At 55.8% G+C, this 19,288-nt stretch overlaps 2 protein-coding genes across 3 annotated transcripts in view; one reads left to right on the top strand and one right to left on the bottom strand.

Annotated features, from left to right (window-relative positions):
- Positions 1 to 2,715, bottom strand: part of NOC2L (NOC2 like nucleolar associated transcriptional repressor) — a 33,031-nt gene extending 30,316 nt beyond the window's left edge. Inside the window, exons 1-5 of the mRNA NM_001030876.2 lie at positions 2,655 to 2,715; positions 2,431 to 2,562; positions 1,676 to 1,847; positions 1,066 to 1,185; positions 342 to 462 (exon numbers count right to left, since the gene is read on the bottom strand). Of these exons, the coding sequence (NP_001026047.2) occupies positions 342 to 462; positions 1,066 to 1,185; positions 1,676 to 1,847; positions 2,431 to 2,562; positions 2,655 to 2,674 (565 nt within the window). The 5' untranslated portion in view covers positions 2,675 to 2,715. The remainder of the gene's footprint in view (positions 1 to 341; positions 463 to 1,065; positions 1,186 to 1,675; positions 1,848 to 2,430; positions 2,563 to 2,654) is intronic.
- Positions 2,716 to 2,906: 191 nt separating this feature from the next.
- Positions 2,907 to 19,038, top strand: KLHL17 (kelch like family member 17). Of its 2 annotated transcripts, XM_046903259.1 has the most exons (13): positions 2,907 to 2,974; positions 6,215 to 6,301; positions 9,555 to 9,798; positions 10,335 to 10,456; positions 10,847 to 11,068; positions 11,860 to 11,976; positions 12,429 to 12,642; positions 12,755 to 12,899; positions 13,042 to 13,209; positions 13,579 to 13,667; positions 14,720 to 14,793; positions 15,830 to 16,011; positions 16,231 to 19,038. In XM_046903259.1, exons 3-13 carry the CDS (start codon positions 9,588 to 9,590, stop codon positions 16,457 to 16,459), a joined length of 1,773 nt encoding a protein of 590 aa, XP_046759215.1. In that variant the 5' UTR covers positions 2,907 to 2,974; positions 6,215 to 6,301; positions 9,555 to 9,587; the 3' UTR covers positions 16,460 to 19,038. The 2 variants fall into 2 exon arrangements, with proteins under 2 accessions (XP_046759215.1, XP_004947496.1); XM_004947439.5 differs by lacking the exon at positions 6,215 to 6,301.
- Positions 19,039 to 19,288: the final 250 nt, after the last annotated feature.

Raw genomic sequence — 19,288 nt, 5'->3', positions numbered from 1 at the left:
GAGCTCACATAAAAGGGAGCTAAGGCATGGAGACAAGTCCCATCTCATCTGTGCTACAGCATGATAATTCTGTAGAGGAGATCTACACCTGCACTATTTTGAGAGATCCTGGCTAGGGATATATGAACTTGACAGCAGAACTGAGCTCCGAACTACATTACGGTTATAGAATGTAATAGGGTGAGAAGATGAAACAGCCTTGTAAGATCAGTCCTAGAGACAACAGCAAGGAGGAAAGGGTAAGTTTGCTCCATCAGTACTTATCCTTACTCTCCTCCAACAGAGAAGCCCTCACTCCAAAATGAATTACCATTTCACACAAAGTATGGCAATCAACTCACCTGCAGCATCAAGGACTTGAAACTTGCTGGGATCAGCCCCACCATTATCTCCTTTGGTAGTTGCTACAGCTGCTTTGAATGCTTGAGTGATTTCATGGAAAAGTCTTGGTGTCAGCCCTCTCTGAGGAAAGAAAGAACCCAAACAGTAAGCTTCTGAAGCACTTTACAGGGACAGGAGTGTTAGAATTTATTTTAAGTTAACTGTGAAAATATAGAACTTTTAATGTAAGAAAAAACATCAAGGCAGTTAGCAACTGCTAATGGCTTTCACCTGCTTTAAGTTTAAGGCTTTTAATTGGTTGGGGCAGAGCAATGGAGAAGCAGAAACAGCTGCAAGCAATTATCCAGTTTAACCTTTCCCTTCCCACTCTCAGATGCAGCAAGATATTGCATCAGAATACACTGCTCAAAATGGGACTTGGAACTGTTGAAGACACAATGCACAGCAATGCAGTGAACAAGAATTAATCATTCTGCCTGCTTCTGAGCCACTCCAGTTTCTTTATCTTTCCCTTCAGAGCAAGAGTAATACTGCAGCCCAAGTAAAAACTGCAAAGATAAGTCACATTGAACTAACACGAGCTCTATGGGCAGGACCAGCACATCATCTTATCTGTACTTCTATGAAAGATGAACAAATTAAAAGATAGCCTTTACAGGTGGCAACATGCAGACAAACATTTAAAATAGGCTCCAGTACTTTGAATTCAAACTCCCTGCTCACCTCTGCAGCTTTCTTCCATTCCTCAACCATCTTCAGGCTCACAGGGATGGATTCAACTTTCTTCTGTTTGACTTTCTCATGTTCTTCTTCATCACTGTCTTCATCTTCATCACTTGCTTCCTAAAAGTTGATATCAAGTGTATGAGCATTTTCTTAGTCTTATTTTCTTATCTCTTTTGCTGAATAACTACTGAAGAAGAAAGCAGGCAGGAGCAATTTGTGTTAATGGTGATATCAGCACTTTGTGTGAAGTTGTAACAAAATCAAGGTTACTACAAATTCCAATAAAGCTAATTCAGCCCTGCAGCTTTACTACGTAAGTATGATGTGCAGTAATTGAAATCAACAAGGACAAAGCTTGTAGTAGGATAAACTTCAATTAAGAAAATAAATACACATCCAAAGCCACAGGGAAAAGGTAGTGCAAGGCTCTGCCTTCACAATCTTTAACTCATGCTCAGTTCAAAGCCACAGCTGATTTCTGGATTACAAGCACATGCACCTGCAGCTAATCTTGGAGAACCTCTCCACCTGTGCAACCATCAGCCCAAATCTAATTAACACCCACACCGAAACATTTCACATGTAACTGATTTCAGCATTCTGGTACCTCTAATGTGTCAGGTGGGACGTGCAACCCTCCCTCCTCCTCCTCAGAACTGTCTGAAGCATCAAAGTTCAGCAGCGTGCGATCATTTTCTTCCAAAAACTTGTAAAATTCGGGATCTTTTTCCTTCAGTCGGGATAGCTGGTCTTTATGCTCAGATGCTTTTCCCTTTTTTCTGATAGAGAAGAATTAAAACAGGTTTACTCATTGCTCAAACTTCTGCTGGTGCTCTATGAAAAGCAAGCAACCACTGGGCACTAAGCACACCTGCAGCTAATTAGAGTGGTGATCAGATAATCAAGGCTGTGGCTTCAGCACCTGCTCTGGAAGGCCTCATCAAAGCTTATTTTAACACCGGATTAAAAAAAGACAGAATCATAGGATGGCTTCAGTTGGAAGAGACCTTAAAGCCCACACAATCCCAACCCCTGCTGTGGGCTGGGTGCTCCCCACAACATCACGCTGCCCAGGGTCCCATCAGCCTGGGCTTGGGCACCTCTAAGGATGGGATGCTCACGTTACTCTGGGCAGCAGTACCAGGGCCTCAACGCCCTCTAAGTAAAATAAGCCCCCCTCAAGTACTGGAAGGCTGCAGTGCGATCTCCCCAGAGCCTTTTCTTCCCCAGGAAAAACAAAGGCAGCTCACACAGCCTCTCCTGAGAGCCCGGCTTGCTCCCACTCCTTGTAGAGTTGAGGGAAGCCCAGCCCCGAGCCCAGCCCGACCCCCACACCTCACCCCACTCAGCCCAGATCCTCACCGGACGGCCGCCTGAGGCCGGGGCCGCCTCGCCCCCGCCGCCGGCCGGGCCTCCTCCTCCTCCGAACCGCTCTCGGGCTCCGATTCAAAGCCATTAGCGAGAAACTCGTCGACGCTCAGCTCCTCCAGCTTCCTGCGGGGCCAAAGGAGAGAAGTGAACAAGGAGCGCTGAGCGGAACGCACCCCACGCCCAGCCGGGCCTTCCCGCCCCCCCGCAGCCCTCACCTCCTCCCGGCAGCCGCCATGCTGCCCGCGCGCTCCTCGCGGCAGCCGCACTTCCGCTCCCAGCAGGCAGCGCGGCGCGGCCACACGTATGTAGGCGTGGGCACCGTGCGGGGGCGTGGCCAAGCACAGGTGGGCGTGACAGAGTGCATTTGTGGGCGTGGTCTATAGACAGTCCACCGCAGTCTGCGCGCTAGCCCCGCCCCTGACCACGCCCCCTTGTCCTCCAGGCCCCGCCCCTCCCCGCCCCGCCGCGGGGCTGGCGGCAGCGGCGCGGGCAGAGCGGAGCCCGCAGCATCCCGCGGGCCGGGCCGTGCGGAGCCGTGAGTAGCGCGGGCACGGCCCTGCCGGCCCCGGTGCGGGCGATCGGGGCAGGGCGGCAGTGGGAGGGGCCGGGCCCGAGCGGAGGGAGCGGCTCGGGGTCGGTGAGGCTGCGGGCGGGGGCTCGCAATGAGGCGTCCCGGGAGATCGGAGGGTGCAGCCTTGGAGCGAGTTGGCACCGCCGGGATGCGGAAGGACAGCGCTGCGCTCCGCACCCCTCCCCGTTAAGGCTGTCCCCCTCCCGGCCCGCTGTGTGCCCGGTCACGGAGCCATCCCGCGGTGCAGAACGGGGCTGTCGCGCTGCCGGGCCCGGCGGTGGCTCAGCGGTCGCGTTTTGTGTCATCTCTCCGTGGACGCACGGCGGCTGTTGGGTGCTGTCTGCTGCGGGGGAGCTGAAGGGCAAAGGGAGAAATGTGACCGCGGGTTGGTGGTACCCCGGGGGATGCGGGATGCGGTGCAGGATGGGGTTTTCGGGGCCTCTGCAGTGACCGTCAGGACACGGAGCTCTCTGCTTGCTGGGAGCCGGCAGGGCAGCAGGGGGCTGGAGTCGTCACCGGCACGTCCAGCTGCTGGGCTGGGTCAGCAGAGTGCACGGATGATGTCCTGGAACGGTGGGGTCTCTGCAGAATAAACCCTTGGCACGCGTGGCAGTGCTGGGTGCTCCTTAGCAGGAGGGAGAGCGGCTCCGGGGTGATTCAGCAACACGGGGATCCGATGGTGGCCGGCTGGATGGAGGCAACTTATTGGCTCCAAGGACTGAGAGGAGCCTCAGAGGTCTCCTGACCATCCATCCTCTGTGTAGGGATGGGGATCCTGCAACAGGTTTGTGATGCCCGCGTGCCAGCGCTCTGTGAGATGCTCCTTTGTTTGGTCCCACTGAGGAAGTCACCCAGGCTCCCTAAGTGCAAAACAGCTGTGGCTGTAAGGGAAAAGAAAACAATGCAGCTAATCTTATGTTCCCTGTGCTGCTGCTTGCCCCATCTGCAGCACCAACTGGGACACGGAGTGCTGTGCAGATCCCAAATGCAGAAAGGTCACCTGCCATTGTGGCCTTTGGGGCTCATGTAAGACATAGTGGGTACAGTGGTGATGGGTTGGGGTTGGACTAGATGATCTCAGAGGTCTTTTCCAACCTCACTGATTCTATGGTTCTGTGATTCAGTACAACTTTGTGGTTAGGATCACTGCAGCCAAGCAATAGCCTCTGGAATCTCTCCTCTCTGCAGCCCAAGTTTCCCTCCTGACCCTGGCATTCAGCATGGCATTGAGGGAGGCTAAAGGGTTTGGAATGTAAGGGTCAGAATTTCCTTCCTGAGAGCTGATTGCTGCGTGAATGAAGCAAGCAGCACCTAATTCAGAGCAGGAGGTGGCAGGAACTGTAGTTCCCTCTCTCTTGGCTTGATGGTCTAGGACTGAATGGAGCCACTCCTTAGCACCCAGGGTGACAATGGAGGTCCCCTGTCCTTCTCTCAGCTTCTTCCTTGTCTCTTCTACCCTCCTGCACCGTGTCACCTTGCTTCATGTCATCAGCACTCCCTTGACGAGCCAGTTAGTAACCCATGGGTGTCACCACGTCCATAGCTCCCGCCTGATGTCGAGGCAGCACTGCGGAGTAATCAGAGAATCATGGGGTCGTTCAGGTAGGAAAAGACCACTAATGCCCCCAAGTCCTATCCCAGCCCATCCCCACGGTGCCCACTGACCACAGCCTGTTTGTTCCAAGCTGGCCCAATGCCATCCGCTGCAGTCACCATCTCTGTGCAGGGCGGGCAGGTGGAGGGCACTGTGCTCTTTGAAGGGTGATGGCAAAGGGTGCTATTGGGGCGTTCCATGGCAAGACTGGGAGCCAGGAGTGCAGAGTTCCTCCCACAGGGGCCGCCTGCACCTGGCCCAGGCTCTGCTTGTGACTCTATTTGCCTTCCTGAAGAGCGAGTTGGGGTTGGAGGTGTCTGTCAAAGGGGCTGGAGGAGCTCATGGGCGCCACTGTGATGGGTAAGTGCAGTTGGAGCTCTTAGTCGTTGCCTGAAGGGACCTTCTCTGTGTCTCTGTGTGGAGGTTTGACACTGCTCGTGCCATAAAGCAGCGCTGGATGCGACAGCTGCTCTCTGTTGTCTGCTGAGCAATGCTGGGAAGGGGGATTTGGGACATGGCCCACATTTGCAGCCCTTGGCAGAGGCAGGAGGGCTTGCTTTGTGCTGGACTGTAGGAGCTGCTGTCTGATCCCAGTGCAGCTGGAGACCTGCACCTTTCACTGAGCATCTCAAAGGCATCTTTATGGATTTAGTTTCCATTTCTTGTTTCTTCCCGTTGCGGGAACCGAAACCGTGCAGGTCCTGACCCGTTACTTGGTGTGACCCAAATGTCAGCACAGCTGCCTCTGGGTCCATCGGCTGTGCATGGAGCTGCTGCCGTCCCCTGTGTGCAAGGAACGTGAGAGCTGCATTGAGGATAGCTGCAGGAAGAGTGGCTGCCTGGGTGAGGTGTGCATGGGGCAGGGAGGAGAGCATGCAAGGAGGCAGGCCGGGCTGAAATCCTCCCTCTTTTATCACGTGTAGGGGCAAAGGCACTTCTGAATATGGGTTGGGGTAACTTCAATCCAAACAAAACCCCCCCAGGAGAAATGGGGAGGAAAGCTTTCCATTCGGAGACCTCCAGCCTTCTGTATGCATCAGCACCTATTGATTACAACCCGCTGAGCTGCTGAAAGGCACTGACTAGGTCAATGTGCTGAATGCCCTTCTTGCCTCGAGCCAGCTCTGTGTCTGTGCTGTAGAGCTGGCAATTGTGTGCAGTGTTCCCCTGCCCTCCCCACCCCCTTGCCAAGGCTCCACATCCTCTCTGGCAGCTTGTCACTTCTCTGCAGATGTCTAGACAGGAGGATTCAGTGCGTGTCACTTATGCCTAATTCATTAGAAAAAAAACACACACACAACACAACCCTACAGAGAGCTGGGGATTCTCAGTCCTGCAGACTCAGCGCTGTCTGTGGCTCTCAGATTAATTCCACTGCTTGCAGGAGCAGAGCAAACCTTGCTTGCTAAGCCACAGCACGAGGCTTTGGGGGACAGAATGGGGATGTGGGGTCGTTGGGGGGACACAAGCAGCTCTGTATGGGGGCTCTGCCGCCCCGTGGGGTCATTGCAGCAGCAGTGCTGGATCTGCAGCTCAGAGCAGTGCGCTTCCCAGTCCTGAGCTCTCAGTGCCCTCTGCTTCCTCACAGTCGGTAACTTCATCTCTTCCAGGCTGAACCTCGTGATTAACCTTCCGTGATTAACCCCATGTTAAAGACGAGCTGCTGCGTGCCATCCGTTTGGATTCCCTGGATGAAGGTGGAGCAAGGAGGGGCTGAATACAGTGCCGTAGTGAGGGCACAGAGCGTCCTGTCTGTGCCAGTGATGCCAGCACAGGCTCTGCTGAGGACAATTACCCAGATTTAGTGCCCTGGGTGTATACAGCTGGATGATTTCCAACCTGCTTCAATCATGTTTGCTGTCGGGAAGGGAGCGGGAGAGGTAGCAGAGCAATATATTCTACCATGAGCCGTGTCAGGCCCTCTGAAATCAGCAACAATTTGGGCTACCTCAGTTTGAGGTGTAAGGGCAAGCAGCGTGCATCAGCTGCAGCTTGTGCAAACAGCGCTGCTGTCTCAGGGCTGCCTGCTGCAAGAGGATTACTGATGCTAGCTTAAAGCTCCTCTTCAGACACAGCCCTCAGAGCCCGGAGATGCACCAGAAGGGATGGCTCAGCAAGAGCACACAGCTTAACGGGACCTCTGTGATGCCAGATGGAAGGGGGAGATGCGTGGGCAGCATGCACTGTCCCCAGCCAGGTCCCTGGGTGTCGGTGCTGCTGTGTTCGTGGCCTCACGCTGCAGCAGCACAACAGCAGCTATTGTTCCTGCCAGCTCAGCTGGTTGTGTCTCATGATTGCTGAAGGGAAGGAGCAGTCCCTGGAATGCAGGAGAACATCATCTCCCCAGCCTGGCTCCAAGAGGAAGGAAGATGCTTCCCCACCTGAGCTGGGCAGCAGTTGCCTGTGCCCCCCTGTTCTGCCCAGTCTGGCTTTGCTCTGAGTTTTAATGTTAGCTGGGTATCTCTGTTCATTATGGGAACGCTGGATGCAGGATGCTTGCTGGGAAAGGGTTCAGGACCCATCCCTATGGGGCTAGAGGTAGGGATTCTGAGTGCTGGTGTAGGGCTGTTTGCACCCTCTCCCCACACCTGGCCAGCTGTGCAGGATATCTGCTGGCAGCCAAAAGCCTCCACCCGGGGCAGCCAACAAAGGGCCGTTCTGCTCGGCCTTCCTGGGGAAGGAGCCATGAGCAAGCTTCTCCCTGGGGGATGCTCTGCTCCCTGCTTGTTGCTCAGCACGCTTCTCTTCCCCCTCAGCAAAATATGGGTGGTTTTTTCTTTCTTTTTATGCGGAGAGAGAACAGACCTCCCTTTGGGCAGGGATCATTTGCATTCATTAACAGAGCTGTTATGCATGGCCACGCTCTGTCGCAGAGGAGCCAAACAAACGCCTGCTCTTTTTTTTTTGCCATAACCCAGGGGTGGTTACAAGTCAGCACTGCATCCGCTCTGGCTGCTGCATAACACGTGCACTTGGGCTGCTGCACGCCCCACAAAAGTGGGCTTGTATGCACTTCCCCTCCCCGGAGCCCTGCACACTGCCTTACTGTCTCCTGTGGTCCAAGCACTGTTCCTCATTAATTATATCTTAGCAGGGCTCATAGGCCTTCATTTCCTGGGAATGAGGTTTGCTTTTCCATGTGCTGATGCATGGGGCCAGGAGGGAGGAGGGCTTTGTGGGAGCTGTTTCCCTCCTGTGTAGATCCTAAGGGAGGGCCTGTCCATGGGGTGGGCATGCTGCTGGGGACCTGGGGTCAGTGGGGGGGTTGGGGTGGTGTCTCCCTTGGGTGCTGCTTGGTTGCTTCGGAGCCCAATGGCACTGCTGCAGCACAGAGCACTGGGACACAGGAGGTGCCGGTGGGGCTCTGACCGAGCTCAGAGGTTCACTGCAGGGAATAATGTCACCCTTGTCACTTCTGCATTTGTGCTTGCCCGGAGTTGTGCAATGACTCAGTGGCAGGGCTGGGAAGAGAGCCCAATGCTTCCGACCCTCTTTGCAAATGCGTTTGATTGCTGGAGCTGAGGATGCACTGGCAGCAACAACATCCCCTTCAGCCGTGCCCTCTGTCTGTCCCCACCGCTGCAGCCACATCCCGTGCCACCCCCTGCAGGCACGCTGTCCTCCCCACCCTACAAGCACCCCGTCCTGCCTTGTCCCCTCCGTGCCCTCCCAGCAGTGATGATGGAGAGAAGGATGCTTGATGGTGCATTAAAGAGAGGAACCAGCTGGAGCAGGTTGGGAGGACCCTCAGGCTTGCAGTCAGGGAGGGGAATGCTCCTCTACTAAATCAGGGCTGGTCCCAGGTGCTGATATTGCAGTGCCTTTGTGCAGCAAGGTCCACAAGCGTTCCTTACAGGCATGTCCTGGGGATGCTGCAGCTTTCTGCAGTGCTCTGCTCAGTGCTTAACTCATGGCATGAAGGGCACGGAGCACCCTGCTCTTGCTGCTGGCAAGCATTGCCTTCACAGTGCGCCCGCCCTGGCAGCCAAGAGGGAATCTCACATCACACTGATGATGCACTGAGAAGAGGGCATTGCAGGCCTCCCTCCCACTTAGCAAGGATGTTTATTCATCCTTTCCCTCCCCCAGACTCTAGTACATGACACAACTGCTATTTAAACATGAATAGAGCTTCCGTGGCTGAGCCGGCGCGGCGTGGGGGGCTCTATTTTTAGGCTGGAGATGTGGAGGTGTGGAGAGGCAATGGGGAGCGGAGGGGATTCTCTCTCTGCAGGGATGCGGGGGCAGGTGGATGGATGCAGCACGATGACTTCCCTCCTTCCTCCACGCTCCCCTCCTCCCTCCTGGGGTGCTGCAGCAGGGCTGCTGGGCTGTGCCTGGTTAGGGGATGCAGGAGGGCAGCGTGCCCTGCTTGTTGCTTGTTCAGGCTCTGTAGAGTCAGAGAATATTCCGAGTTGGAAGGGACCCATAAGGATCATAGAGTCACAGAATCGCTCAGGTTGGAAAAGACCTTAAAGATCCTCAAAGTCCAACCGTAGTCCCCTAACTCTAACAACCCTCTGCTAAATCAAGTCCCCGAGCACCACGTCCAAATGGTTTTTAAACACATCCAGGGATGGTGACTCAACCACCTCCCCGAGGAGCCTATTCCGGTGCTTCCCATCACCATTGTCCTGTTTGCTGTCCACGGTGGCTTATTTAGGCTGTGCTTAATCAGTGTAAAACAAGCGTGCCCCATTGAGGTGTCTGAGGTGGGTGATGTGGTGGACATGCATGTTGTTGGGCTGAGGAGGAGGTGATGTGACGTGAAGGAGGACCACGGCTGTTGTAGAGCAGTGCCCTTCTGACAGTGGGAGAGGAGGATGCTGACCCACAGATGGGCCGGGCACAGAGCAGCAAAGACCCTCAGCCCATATACTTGGGAGCCACGGGAGTGGTGTGGATCTCGAGCCATCCCTTCAGGATAACACATTATTTTCCCCACTCCAGTGACGTCGGGAAGGGAGAACCCCCAGTACAGCCATGGAGGGCGGCGTGCAGCTCCTCAACCGTGATGGCCACAGCATCTCGCACAACTCCAAGCGCCACTACCACGACGCCTTCGTCTGCATGAACCGCATGCGGCAGCGCGGGCTGCTCTGCGACATCGTGCTGCACGTGGGCACCAAGGAGATCAAGGCCCACAAGGTGGTGCTGGCGTCCTGCAGCCCTTACTTCCACGCCATGTTCACAAGCAAGTAGCCTCCTCTTCTCTCTTCCCCTCTATCCCTCTCTTTGCTGCACACCTCTTCCCTTCCTGTCCGTCTACCTTATGGCAGTGTGACATCTATATGAGCAGGCAGACTTCCTCCTTTGGCTCCCTTCTGTGAAGCAGTTTGCCTCGGTAGCTTGGGTGAGCCCCATTCCCTGTGGTGCACTGCTCCTACTCTGTTCTCAGAGCAGGAGACCTTCCTTGGCCTTGATGTCAGGCTGTGGAAGTGGAGGGTTCTGTCTCCAGAAGAGGAAGGAGCCAAGGGCACAGCCTCACATTCCCCTTCTGTAGCCTCTGGGCTCTTCCAGGAGCCATCTGTTTATCAGGCATAGCTGAGCTCATGGTTTATTGCCAGCTTGCATCCCCTTTCCCGGACAACCTTCTGCACCAATGTGTTGTCTGCCTACAATTCAACCAGGCCATGGACGTCGCATAGACGTGGGGTAGGCAGGAGCTAGATGACAAGAAAGAAACATGCTGAGGGCTACTGTTCATATCTGGTGTCTGTGTTGCCCCAGATGAGATGAGTGAGAGCCGCCAGACCCATGTGACACTGCACGACATCGACCCGCAGGCCCTGGAGCAGTTGGTGCAATATGCTTACACAGCAGAGATCGTGGTGGGCGAGGGCAATGTGCAGGTAGGACCCCTCCCAGACCTATCTGTCCTACAGAGCCTTACCTCTGGAGCTCCTCTCTCCCTCTGCTCAGGGCTTTCTGCTCTTGCTCTGTGATGGTGCCTGCATCTAACAGTGGTCGTCTGCCCTCCTGAGCTCCTGCAGCTGCTGTGGATGGGAGTGCTCCTTAAAGCACTATTGCAATGGCCATTTCCTAGCCCTGTGGGGGGTCATGGGTGTCCTTCTTGGCTCTTAAACCTCATCCTGTTGGAAACAAGGAGTGCTTTGTCCTCTAGGTGCTCGTGTGCATGAAGTTGCTCAGTAAACCTGTTCTGCTGTCGAAAGTGGTGATGGAAATGGTGTTTCCTTGCCCTGGAAGCTCCCTTTTCCCCCCCATTCTTTTCCACTGCCCAGACACTTCTTCCTGCTGCCAGCCTGCTTCAGCTCAATGGGGTGCGGGACGCTTGCTGCAAGTTCCTGCTCAGCCAACTCGACCCATCCAACTGCCTGGGGATCCGGGGCTTTGCCGACACGCACTCCTGCAGTGACCTCCTCAAGTCTGCACACAAGTACGTCCTCCAGCACTTCGTGGAGGTGTCCAAGACAGAGGAGTTCATGTTGCTGCCTCTTAAACAGGTGAGATCCTGGTGGAAGCATGAAGGTGTGGGACTGGCAAGGCTTTTCTTGCTCTGTTCTGAATGGCACGGTCAGAACAAGACAGGGGATTGCAGGGGAATGCAGCCAGATTCTGTGCTTTGGTCCTGTTTCTGTTTGATGGGGAAACAATACATGTGAAGAGTGCTGTCAGAGAGTGAGCTTAATCCCCTGTGAAATAGGGATGGGAGGGCAGCGGGGAGGATAATTGCTGTCACTGGTGCCTGCCAGCTGAGCTCTGAATGCTCTGCCTTCTCCCTGGGAGCACAAACCTGGGAGCCGCTTTGCTCCATCCATCCCTGGGGCTGTGGGGTGCAGGGCAGCAAGGGGAGGTTTGAGTCTCCACCTGCTCCAGCTCCGTCCTTGGCAGGCAAAGCGAGCACACTGCGAGCAGCCAGAGCACCTGGCTCCATCCCATGAAATATTGAAGGGACCCGTGCAAGCAGAGTCGTCTGCCTGATCTCAGTGATGTTTATTGGAAGTGTCAGGCATTGCAGCAGCCTCAGACACAGAAAGGGGGGAATGAGCCAAGGAGGGGACTGAGGGCAGAGCTGTTTCTACACCGGGGCTGCGAGGAGGGGGAGGCACAGCTGCACCTGCCTGCTGGGGGACCAGCTGCCCTTAGCTGTGGACCCCTCGGCCACCAGCATCTGCAGGAGGCTGCTTTGTACCTCTCTGTGCTGCTCTGGTGGGCCAATTCCCTGCTGTGGGAACGTGTCCCTTCCTCCCGTGCTGCACCAGCTGGGAATTGCCTTTTCCATCTTTCTCTGCAGGTGCTGGACCTCATTTCTAGTGACAGCCTCAATGTGCCATCAGAGGAGGAGGTGTACCGGGCTGTGCTCAGCTGGGTCAAGCATGATGTGGACAGCAGGAGACAGCATGTCCCCAGGGTTAGTCTGCTGGGGAAGGTGACTTGCTTCAACCCACCAGCGCCAATATCTGATGTGGGTGGGTGAATAGGATGGGAGGGAATGGCCTCAACCTGAGCCAGGTGAGGTTCAGGTTGGATATTGGGATAAACTTCTCCTAAAGAGCAGCCAGGCACTGGCACAGGCTGCCCAGGTGGTGGGGGAGTCACCGTCCCTTGAGGTGTTTAAGAACTGTGGAGATGTGGCCCTGAGGGATGTGGTCAGTGGGCAGTATTGGTGGCAGGTAGGCAGTTGGACTAGATGCTCTTAGGTCTAGATTGTCTTCTCCAACCTTAATGATCCTGTGATGCTAAAGAAGCCGTAGGGTGGCCAGAGGACGGGCTGTGGGCAGAAATAGGGAGAGGAAGAACGAGGGCTGTGCACTGCTGAACCTTTCCCATCCCACTGATGGGATGCAACCCCTCTCCTTTCAGCTCATGAAGTGCGTGCGACTGCCCCTGCTGAGCCGGGACTTTCTGATGAGCAACGTGGACACGGAGCTGCTGGTGCGGCACCACTCGGAGTGCAAGGACCTGCTGATCGAGGCCCTCAAGTACCACCTCATGCCTGAGCAAAGGGGGGTCCTCAGCAACAGCAGGACCAGGCCACGGCGCTGTGAGGGGGCCAGCACTGTGCTCTTTGCTGTGGGTAAGGCTCTCCCAGCAAGGGGATTACCCCTATATCTGCACAAAGCTCCAGCTTTACAAGCTTTCCCAAGGTTTACCCGTGGCCTCGGGAATGATGCCTGCTCTGTTTGCAGGTGGGGGCAGCCTGTTTGCCATCCATGGGGACTGCGAGGCCTACGACACGCGGACGGACCGCTGGCACATGGTGGCCTCCATGTCAACCCGCAGGGCCAGGGTGGGCGTCGCGGCCATTGGGAACAAGCTGTACGCCGTGGGCGGGTAAGAGGACATGGGGACAGGGATGGGGCAGGGATCTGAGCCAGGACCAGGCCCTGGGTCCGCTCTGGAGCTCTGGACCCGGCTCACAGGCCCTACAGTCTGAGCTTCCCAGCTCTCACACTCTCCATTTTTCTCCCTGCAGTTACGATGGGACCTCAGATTTGGCCACGGTGGAGTCCTACGATCCTGTCACCAACTCCTGGCAACCAGAGGTGTCCATGGGCACCAGGAGGAGCTGCCTGGGCGTAGCAGCACTTCATGGGCTTCTCTATGCTGCCGGGGGGTACGATGGGGCCTCGTGCCTGAACAGGTAGGGAATGGCTTGCTGTGGGCTCCTCCGTTTCTCTTGCATGCTCTGTCCTTGGTGCTGGGGGCTGGGAAGCCCACGAGGTCTGCTCCTGACAGAGCAGCTTTCTTGCAATCCAGCTCTGTCTTCCAGTGTCTTTGGCCCAGGCAGTTTCTTCAGGGAAACAAACAAACAAACAAACAAACAAACAGACAACACCATTTTGCAGCCCTCTGCCCCAACCAAACATGGCCTTTGTTAGTTCTTCCCTCCATTTTTCCCTCCCTTTTCCCAAGCTTCCTTGGGAGCTGCCCAGGAGGGCTTGTGTCAAAGGGCTTTGAGCTGGGCCTTGCCAGTGTCACACCTGAATTCCTGTGTCCCTGCCTGCTGCAGCGCAGAGCGGTACGACCCTCTGACAGGCACCTGGACATCCATCGCTGCCATGAGCACCAGGAGACGCTACGTCCGGGTGGCAACGCTAGGTGGGTGCTGGCGTGAGGACACAACCTCCTTCTGTGCAGCCTGTCTCTTCCATTTCTGGTGGTTCCTTCTGATGTCTTGTTCAAGTTCCTGCCCCACTTTCCTCACATTCCCCAGCTGTGGGTTCCGGTAACTCTGCCATCCCTCTGCTATGTCCTGACGTGCTCCCTGCCTTTGCCTTGCTCCTTGGTTTCTGTAGTAGTTGGGTTTCATCACATTCTGGAGGCAGCTCCCCAGGGGACCCCACAACTTGCTCCTCAGCCCCTTTGTGCTCCCTTCTAGCTTGGAGCGAGGGGGCTGGCTGCGGGAGGAGACCACCTTATTTCCCCTCCCCTATGAAAGGGGGACAGTTCCTTTCCTAATCATCCAAGTAGTAGTGTGGTGTCAAAACTGCCTCTACAAGAGGTGTCACAGCATTAGGTGCGACGCTACGATGTCTCATGGCTCCATTGAGTTCTGTCCCTAAGGAGGACACAGGGTGAGAAGTGGCCACTTCATTGCTTAGTGCAGCTCTGGGGTCAGTGCAAGTGGGGTCAATGTGAGTGGGGTCAATGCAAGTGCCACCTCCCCCCCAGCTGGGGTAGCACACAGCTCCTCACCATCCCACTATCAGCTGCGAGGTATCCCCCACTGCCTCTTCCCCGTTGTTGGCTTTCATCTCTCAGTGCTGACTCAGAGGTTCCCTCCCCTCCATCACAGCTCATACACTGCCTGCCACAGCCCTTATTGGCCTTCCCCGTGCTCCAGCCCCTGCCTCTAAAAATAACCCGCTGCTCCAGCAGGGAGCACTCGCAGCTCCCATAATGAGGAGGTCAGGAAGCAGCAGGAGGGAGAGTTCTTTGGGAAGTGCTGAGAAATTGCCTGGTGAACCTTTCACAGTGCTGCAAGGCAGGGGGAGTGGGGAGCTGTGCTGAGAGCTGCTTGGCTGCTGGGGAGTGGGGGCACTGCGGGGGGCACGCAGCCCACGGCCCCCATGGGCACCCCATAAATCCTGTGCTGGGACTGCGGCTGTGCTTCGTAGTTAATCTGTGTGTGTATGTGACTGTCTTTGCAGAAGGCAACCTCTATGCTGTTGGGGGATATGACAGCTCATCCCACTTAGCCACAGTGGAAAAGTATGAGCCCCAGGTAATTACAGAAGAAAGCATGCCTGGTAACCTTCCTCCTCCTCCTGTCCTGGTGGGTGCCTGGTGGAGCCCTGCAGCAAACCAGCAGGCGCATGAGAACGTTGCAGACTGTGGGCAAGCAGCTGTGCATGGTTCTGTAGCACACGGCTGCTGTGGCTTGGGATGTGTCCACTTCCCAGCACTGTGCAGCACAGAGCTGCCTGCCTCCTTGGTGGTGCACAAAAAGGAGAGGGTCTCAATCCCTTGTCCAGCTCTTTTGCAGGGACTGGGTGCACTCCAGAGCAAAAACTCACCTGTGCAAGCTCTGAAATCTCCCTCTCAGACTTTCAGCCCCCAGAGCCCTCTCTATCCTCATTGCCCGAGGCCCTTGCTGCATCCTCTTCCCAGCAGTTAGCTGGAATTGCAGTGGGCTATTGGGTCTGGGGTCCTGTAGCTCTGTTAGAGCGGGCTGCATCACTGCAGAAAGATCAAAGCATCAGTTCCAGAGGCTTTCGGTGAGCTGTAAAGCCCCAGCCGTGCCTTGTGCAAATTTAAATAGGTACAGCTCGATTCCCATGGCTGGGGTTCAGCTGTGACGTGCTGGTAGCCTGGCACAGAGCAGTGCTCAGGGAAGGGCTCTGCCAGCTGCTCTGTGCTTTCCTGAGCAGTCGGCAGAGGTCTCTCCTTGGGCACTGCAGTTCTTCCTGCAGGAGAAATTCTCCTTTGCAAATGTTGCTGTTAGCCGACTGCAGCTGAGCTGGAAAGGCAGCTTGGCCCTGTGTTTGTGGCTGCGATGGCAGCCAGCAGTGCTGCAGTCCAGCTCGCTGCTGGGCAAGCAGCTCATCGCCTTTGCTCCAGATAGCAATGGGATGAGGGTTGCTCCTCACTGGCCTTTTGGATTAAGGGGAAAGAGCTGGGGTCCTGCCAAAAGTCTTTTGGTTAGGGTTAGGATTAGGGTTAGGGTACTGCCCTAACTGTCCTATCAGGGCTAACATCACAGGGACACGTGGAAAATGACCCTTATCTTTGGCTCACCAACACATACTGCCCCTTCCCAGATCAACACGTGGACGCCCATTGCCAACATGCTGAGCCGCCGGAGCAGTGCAGGGGTGGCTGTGCTGGAGGGGATGCTCTACGTGGCCGGTGGCAACGATGGCACCAGCTGCCTTAACTCTGTTGAGCGTTACAACCCCAAAACCAACACGTGGGAGAGCGTGGCACCCATGAACATCCGCAGGTAAGGAACTGCTGGGCTGCAGCTGCTGCAGGGAGGGTTGGGAGCTTGTCTGTGAGAGCCTTGCCTCACTTGGCACTGCGAAATGCAAGCCGTGCCCAGGGGGTCGGCTAGCCCTGCTGGCTCCGTGCTCCCTGCACAAAGGCAGCAGCATATCAGAGCAAAGGGAAAGACTGGAGGCAGTGTTTGAGCTTCTGCACTGTCTCTGCGCGCTCCTTCCAGAAGCACCCACGACCTGGTGGCCATGGATGGATGGCTGTACGCGGTGGGCGGCAACGATGGCAGCTCCAGCCTGAACTCCATCGAGAAGTACAACCCTCGCACCAACAAGTGGGTGGCAGCCTCCTGCATGTTCACCCGCCGCAGCAGCGTTGGGGTGGCCGTGCTGGAACTGCTCAACTTCCCACCCCCCTCCTCGCCCACGCTCTCCGTGTCCTCGACGAGCCTTTGACAAAGGATCGGGACCTGCCTTACCTCCAGGGGGTCGGGGGTCCGTCCTGCGGGGCAGCCGCTCGCTGTAGGAGCAGAGCAAAGGCATTGGCTGCCATCCCCAGCCCCTCTGCTCCCATGGAGCCCGGAGCCATCCCTGGTGCACGCCTCGGATCAGCGAGCCCCAAACTGTGCTTCCTGGGGGACCACCCTCCTTCCGCAGCACTGGGTGAGGGGGTGCTCCCACTCCATCCCCGGACTCATCTCACCGCTCTCCCAAAGGGTTACTTGTTTTCTTTGGGGAAGGGGACCTCAAAACCATCGCTGCTTATTGGATTCACGCAATCCAGCCAGTGCCACATGGGCAGCACAGCCAGCCTGGGGGCTTCGCCGTGGTGGGCAGTGCTCCTCCCGGGGACGTGGTTGGATGTGCAACGCCCCTCCGAATGTCACTGTAGCCAAACTCTTGACCAAGCCTAATGTGCACTGTTAAGGACTCTGAGGCCACCGCATGGTTCTCAATGGTGTCTAATTGATGCCTTAAAAAGACACAAATAAGCCCAGCGAAGGGACGGGGCCTGGAGGAGGTGAAGTTTGGAGACAAAGCCTCAATCACAGGGACCCAACCGGCCGTGGGGAGTCATGCAAGTGGATGGGTTGGACCTGCCTGCACCCATCCCTGCTCCCTTCACGCATCCCACCGCGCCGTCTGGCTGGGAACAGAGCAGCTCATTGCTGTTCCCCTCTTTGCAGAGCAGATTCCGGGTTGATGGCAAGGTCCAGCCTTCCAGACAAGGAGGATTGCCTGGCGTTCCTTTTGTTGGCGTTAACTTTTCACCTTTTATTTTTTAATTTGAGCGCAAGGTTTTAATTTTAATGACTTGATATCATTTCATTTTTTACACTCTGCCGGTATTCCCCATCCCATCTGCTTTGGAGGCAGCAGAAGGGATGCAATTACTTTCCTTAATTGTTGATGAGATGATGACTGTGTCCTGGAAGACGTTCTCTATGGATGTGTGGGTGTGTGTGCATGTGTGAGATACCATATGTACAGTGAAAACAGCACGGAAGGGACCGTGCGCAATTAGCAACTCCTTGGCAATTAGGCAACCACTTTAAATGAAGGTTGAATCAATTAGCACCGTAAATCACAAGCCTGTCCTTCCAGACCTGTGCTATGGAACCTCTGGGGTTGCTTAGATTTCAATGTGTGTGTGCTGTAGGGTGTGAGTCTTGGACTGGGAGTGTTCCCCACATTGTAGGGGAATGATTCAGCCACCGGTGCCTCAACAGCGCCCAGTTGTGGCCTTGGGAACATGGTGGAATTTTGTTTGTTTGTTTGTTTTCAGGCTGATGCCTTTTTCCCTGTTCCCACACTCCTCATTTCCCATTTACAGTGTTCACATGTCACTTGTTGGATCGTAATCACAGAGTCACTAAGCTTGGAAAGACCTCTAAGATCATCAAGTCCAACCCCAACCCATCCCAACAGTGATGGCATTTGGCCTGAATTTTCAATAGGGATTCCCAGCTTTCTCCACTCCTTGGGGTGAAAGTTAAGTTTGGGATGAGCCAAGGGTTCCCCAGCTTTGTTCAAATTGACACTGACATGGGTGAAATAGGCACAGGGTTGTGTGTGTGCGTGTGCACGGGTGTGCATGTGCATGGCTGTGGGTGCACGTGGGTGTGTGCGTGTGCATGAGCGAGGTCTCAATTCTTTTCTTGCCATCCCCATAAGCAACACGGGGAGCGTAGTGCTGCTGGACTCCTGCAGCCAGCAGCTCTGGGATCCTCAGTGAAATAGAGATGCTGCTGCCGAGGCCAACGGGAGGAATGGAAGAAGGGTGGTGGGAACCTTCAGCAGCGGCGATGCTGTCCTATCTCTGGGGATCAGCAGCACAGGCAGCATCACCTCTGTCACCCTCCGGTTGGGTCCTGAGCAATACCAGCCCCGAGGCTGTTCTGCAAAACAGAAACCTGGGGAGCCTCCCGCGCCCCATGTCCTAACTATGCAGGTGCTCACTGCTTTCCTCTGCGGGAAACGAAGGAAGGAAAGGGAGAAATTGTCCCCGGAGCACCCCGACCCACACTGTGTGGACACGAGGTGTCGGCACCTGCCCCCGGGTTGACACCGGGGCCGGGATTGCTTCTGGTGCTGCACGACCTCGGCCGAGCCGTGCTCTCAGCGGGGCCGTGTGTCCGTCTGTGTCCGTCCCTGCGTGGGGAGGAGAACCGCCAGCTCCCCGCCGCTCCTCTGCCGTCCTCTCTTAGTGCTGTCTCACCCCAAATGTCCCCACATGTGCTGTTTCCCTCGTGAGCTCCGTCCTCCCTCTGGGCGGGGGGCTCCAGCTGTGTCCCCTTGGGGTCCCGCTGTGGCTGGCAGTGCTGACCCCATTATGGGCACGGCTCGCCCCTGGCCGCTAGCAGACCTGCCGTGTCCACATCCAACCGTCGTCACTTTGGTTCCTCTGTAAGTTACCCCACTTATTTATGTGGAACTCCGTTTCAAGGAATTTTTTGCACTACACGGGACCGGGGAGGGGATACAAGCAATACAAAGCCAACGTGTACAATAAAGACGTTTTCTTGAATACAGGATCCTGCCTTTTGCATCCTTCATTTGCGCTTCCCTGGCGGACTCGGGCAGCACTGCTGGGAAGGCAAAGAAAGGGGAGGGGGTTCTGCTGGAGCTCCTTGGGACAAACCCAACTCGAGGCATGGGGGCTTTGGAGGCGGAGTGATTTACACCTCTCTCAGCCTTTAAATCCCAGCCTGGACTCCCCAGGAGCCTCCAGCACTGCTGACAGCTTTCCCTGCCGTGGAAATGAAAACCAGACGGGAAACATCC

This window comes from Gallus gallus, chromosome 21, assembly GCF_016699485.2.
Source record: "Gallus gallus isolate bGalGal1 chromosome 21, bGalGal1.mat.broiler.GRCg7b, whole genome shotgun sequence".
In the NCBI taxonomy this organism is placed as follows: Eukaryota; Metazoa; Chordata; class Aves; order Galliformes; family Phasianidae; genus Gallus; species Gallus gallus.
The sequence above is the reverse complement of the archived record's forward strand: the minus strand, read 5'-3'. Positions and strand labels throughout refer to the sequence as shown.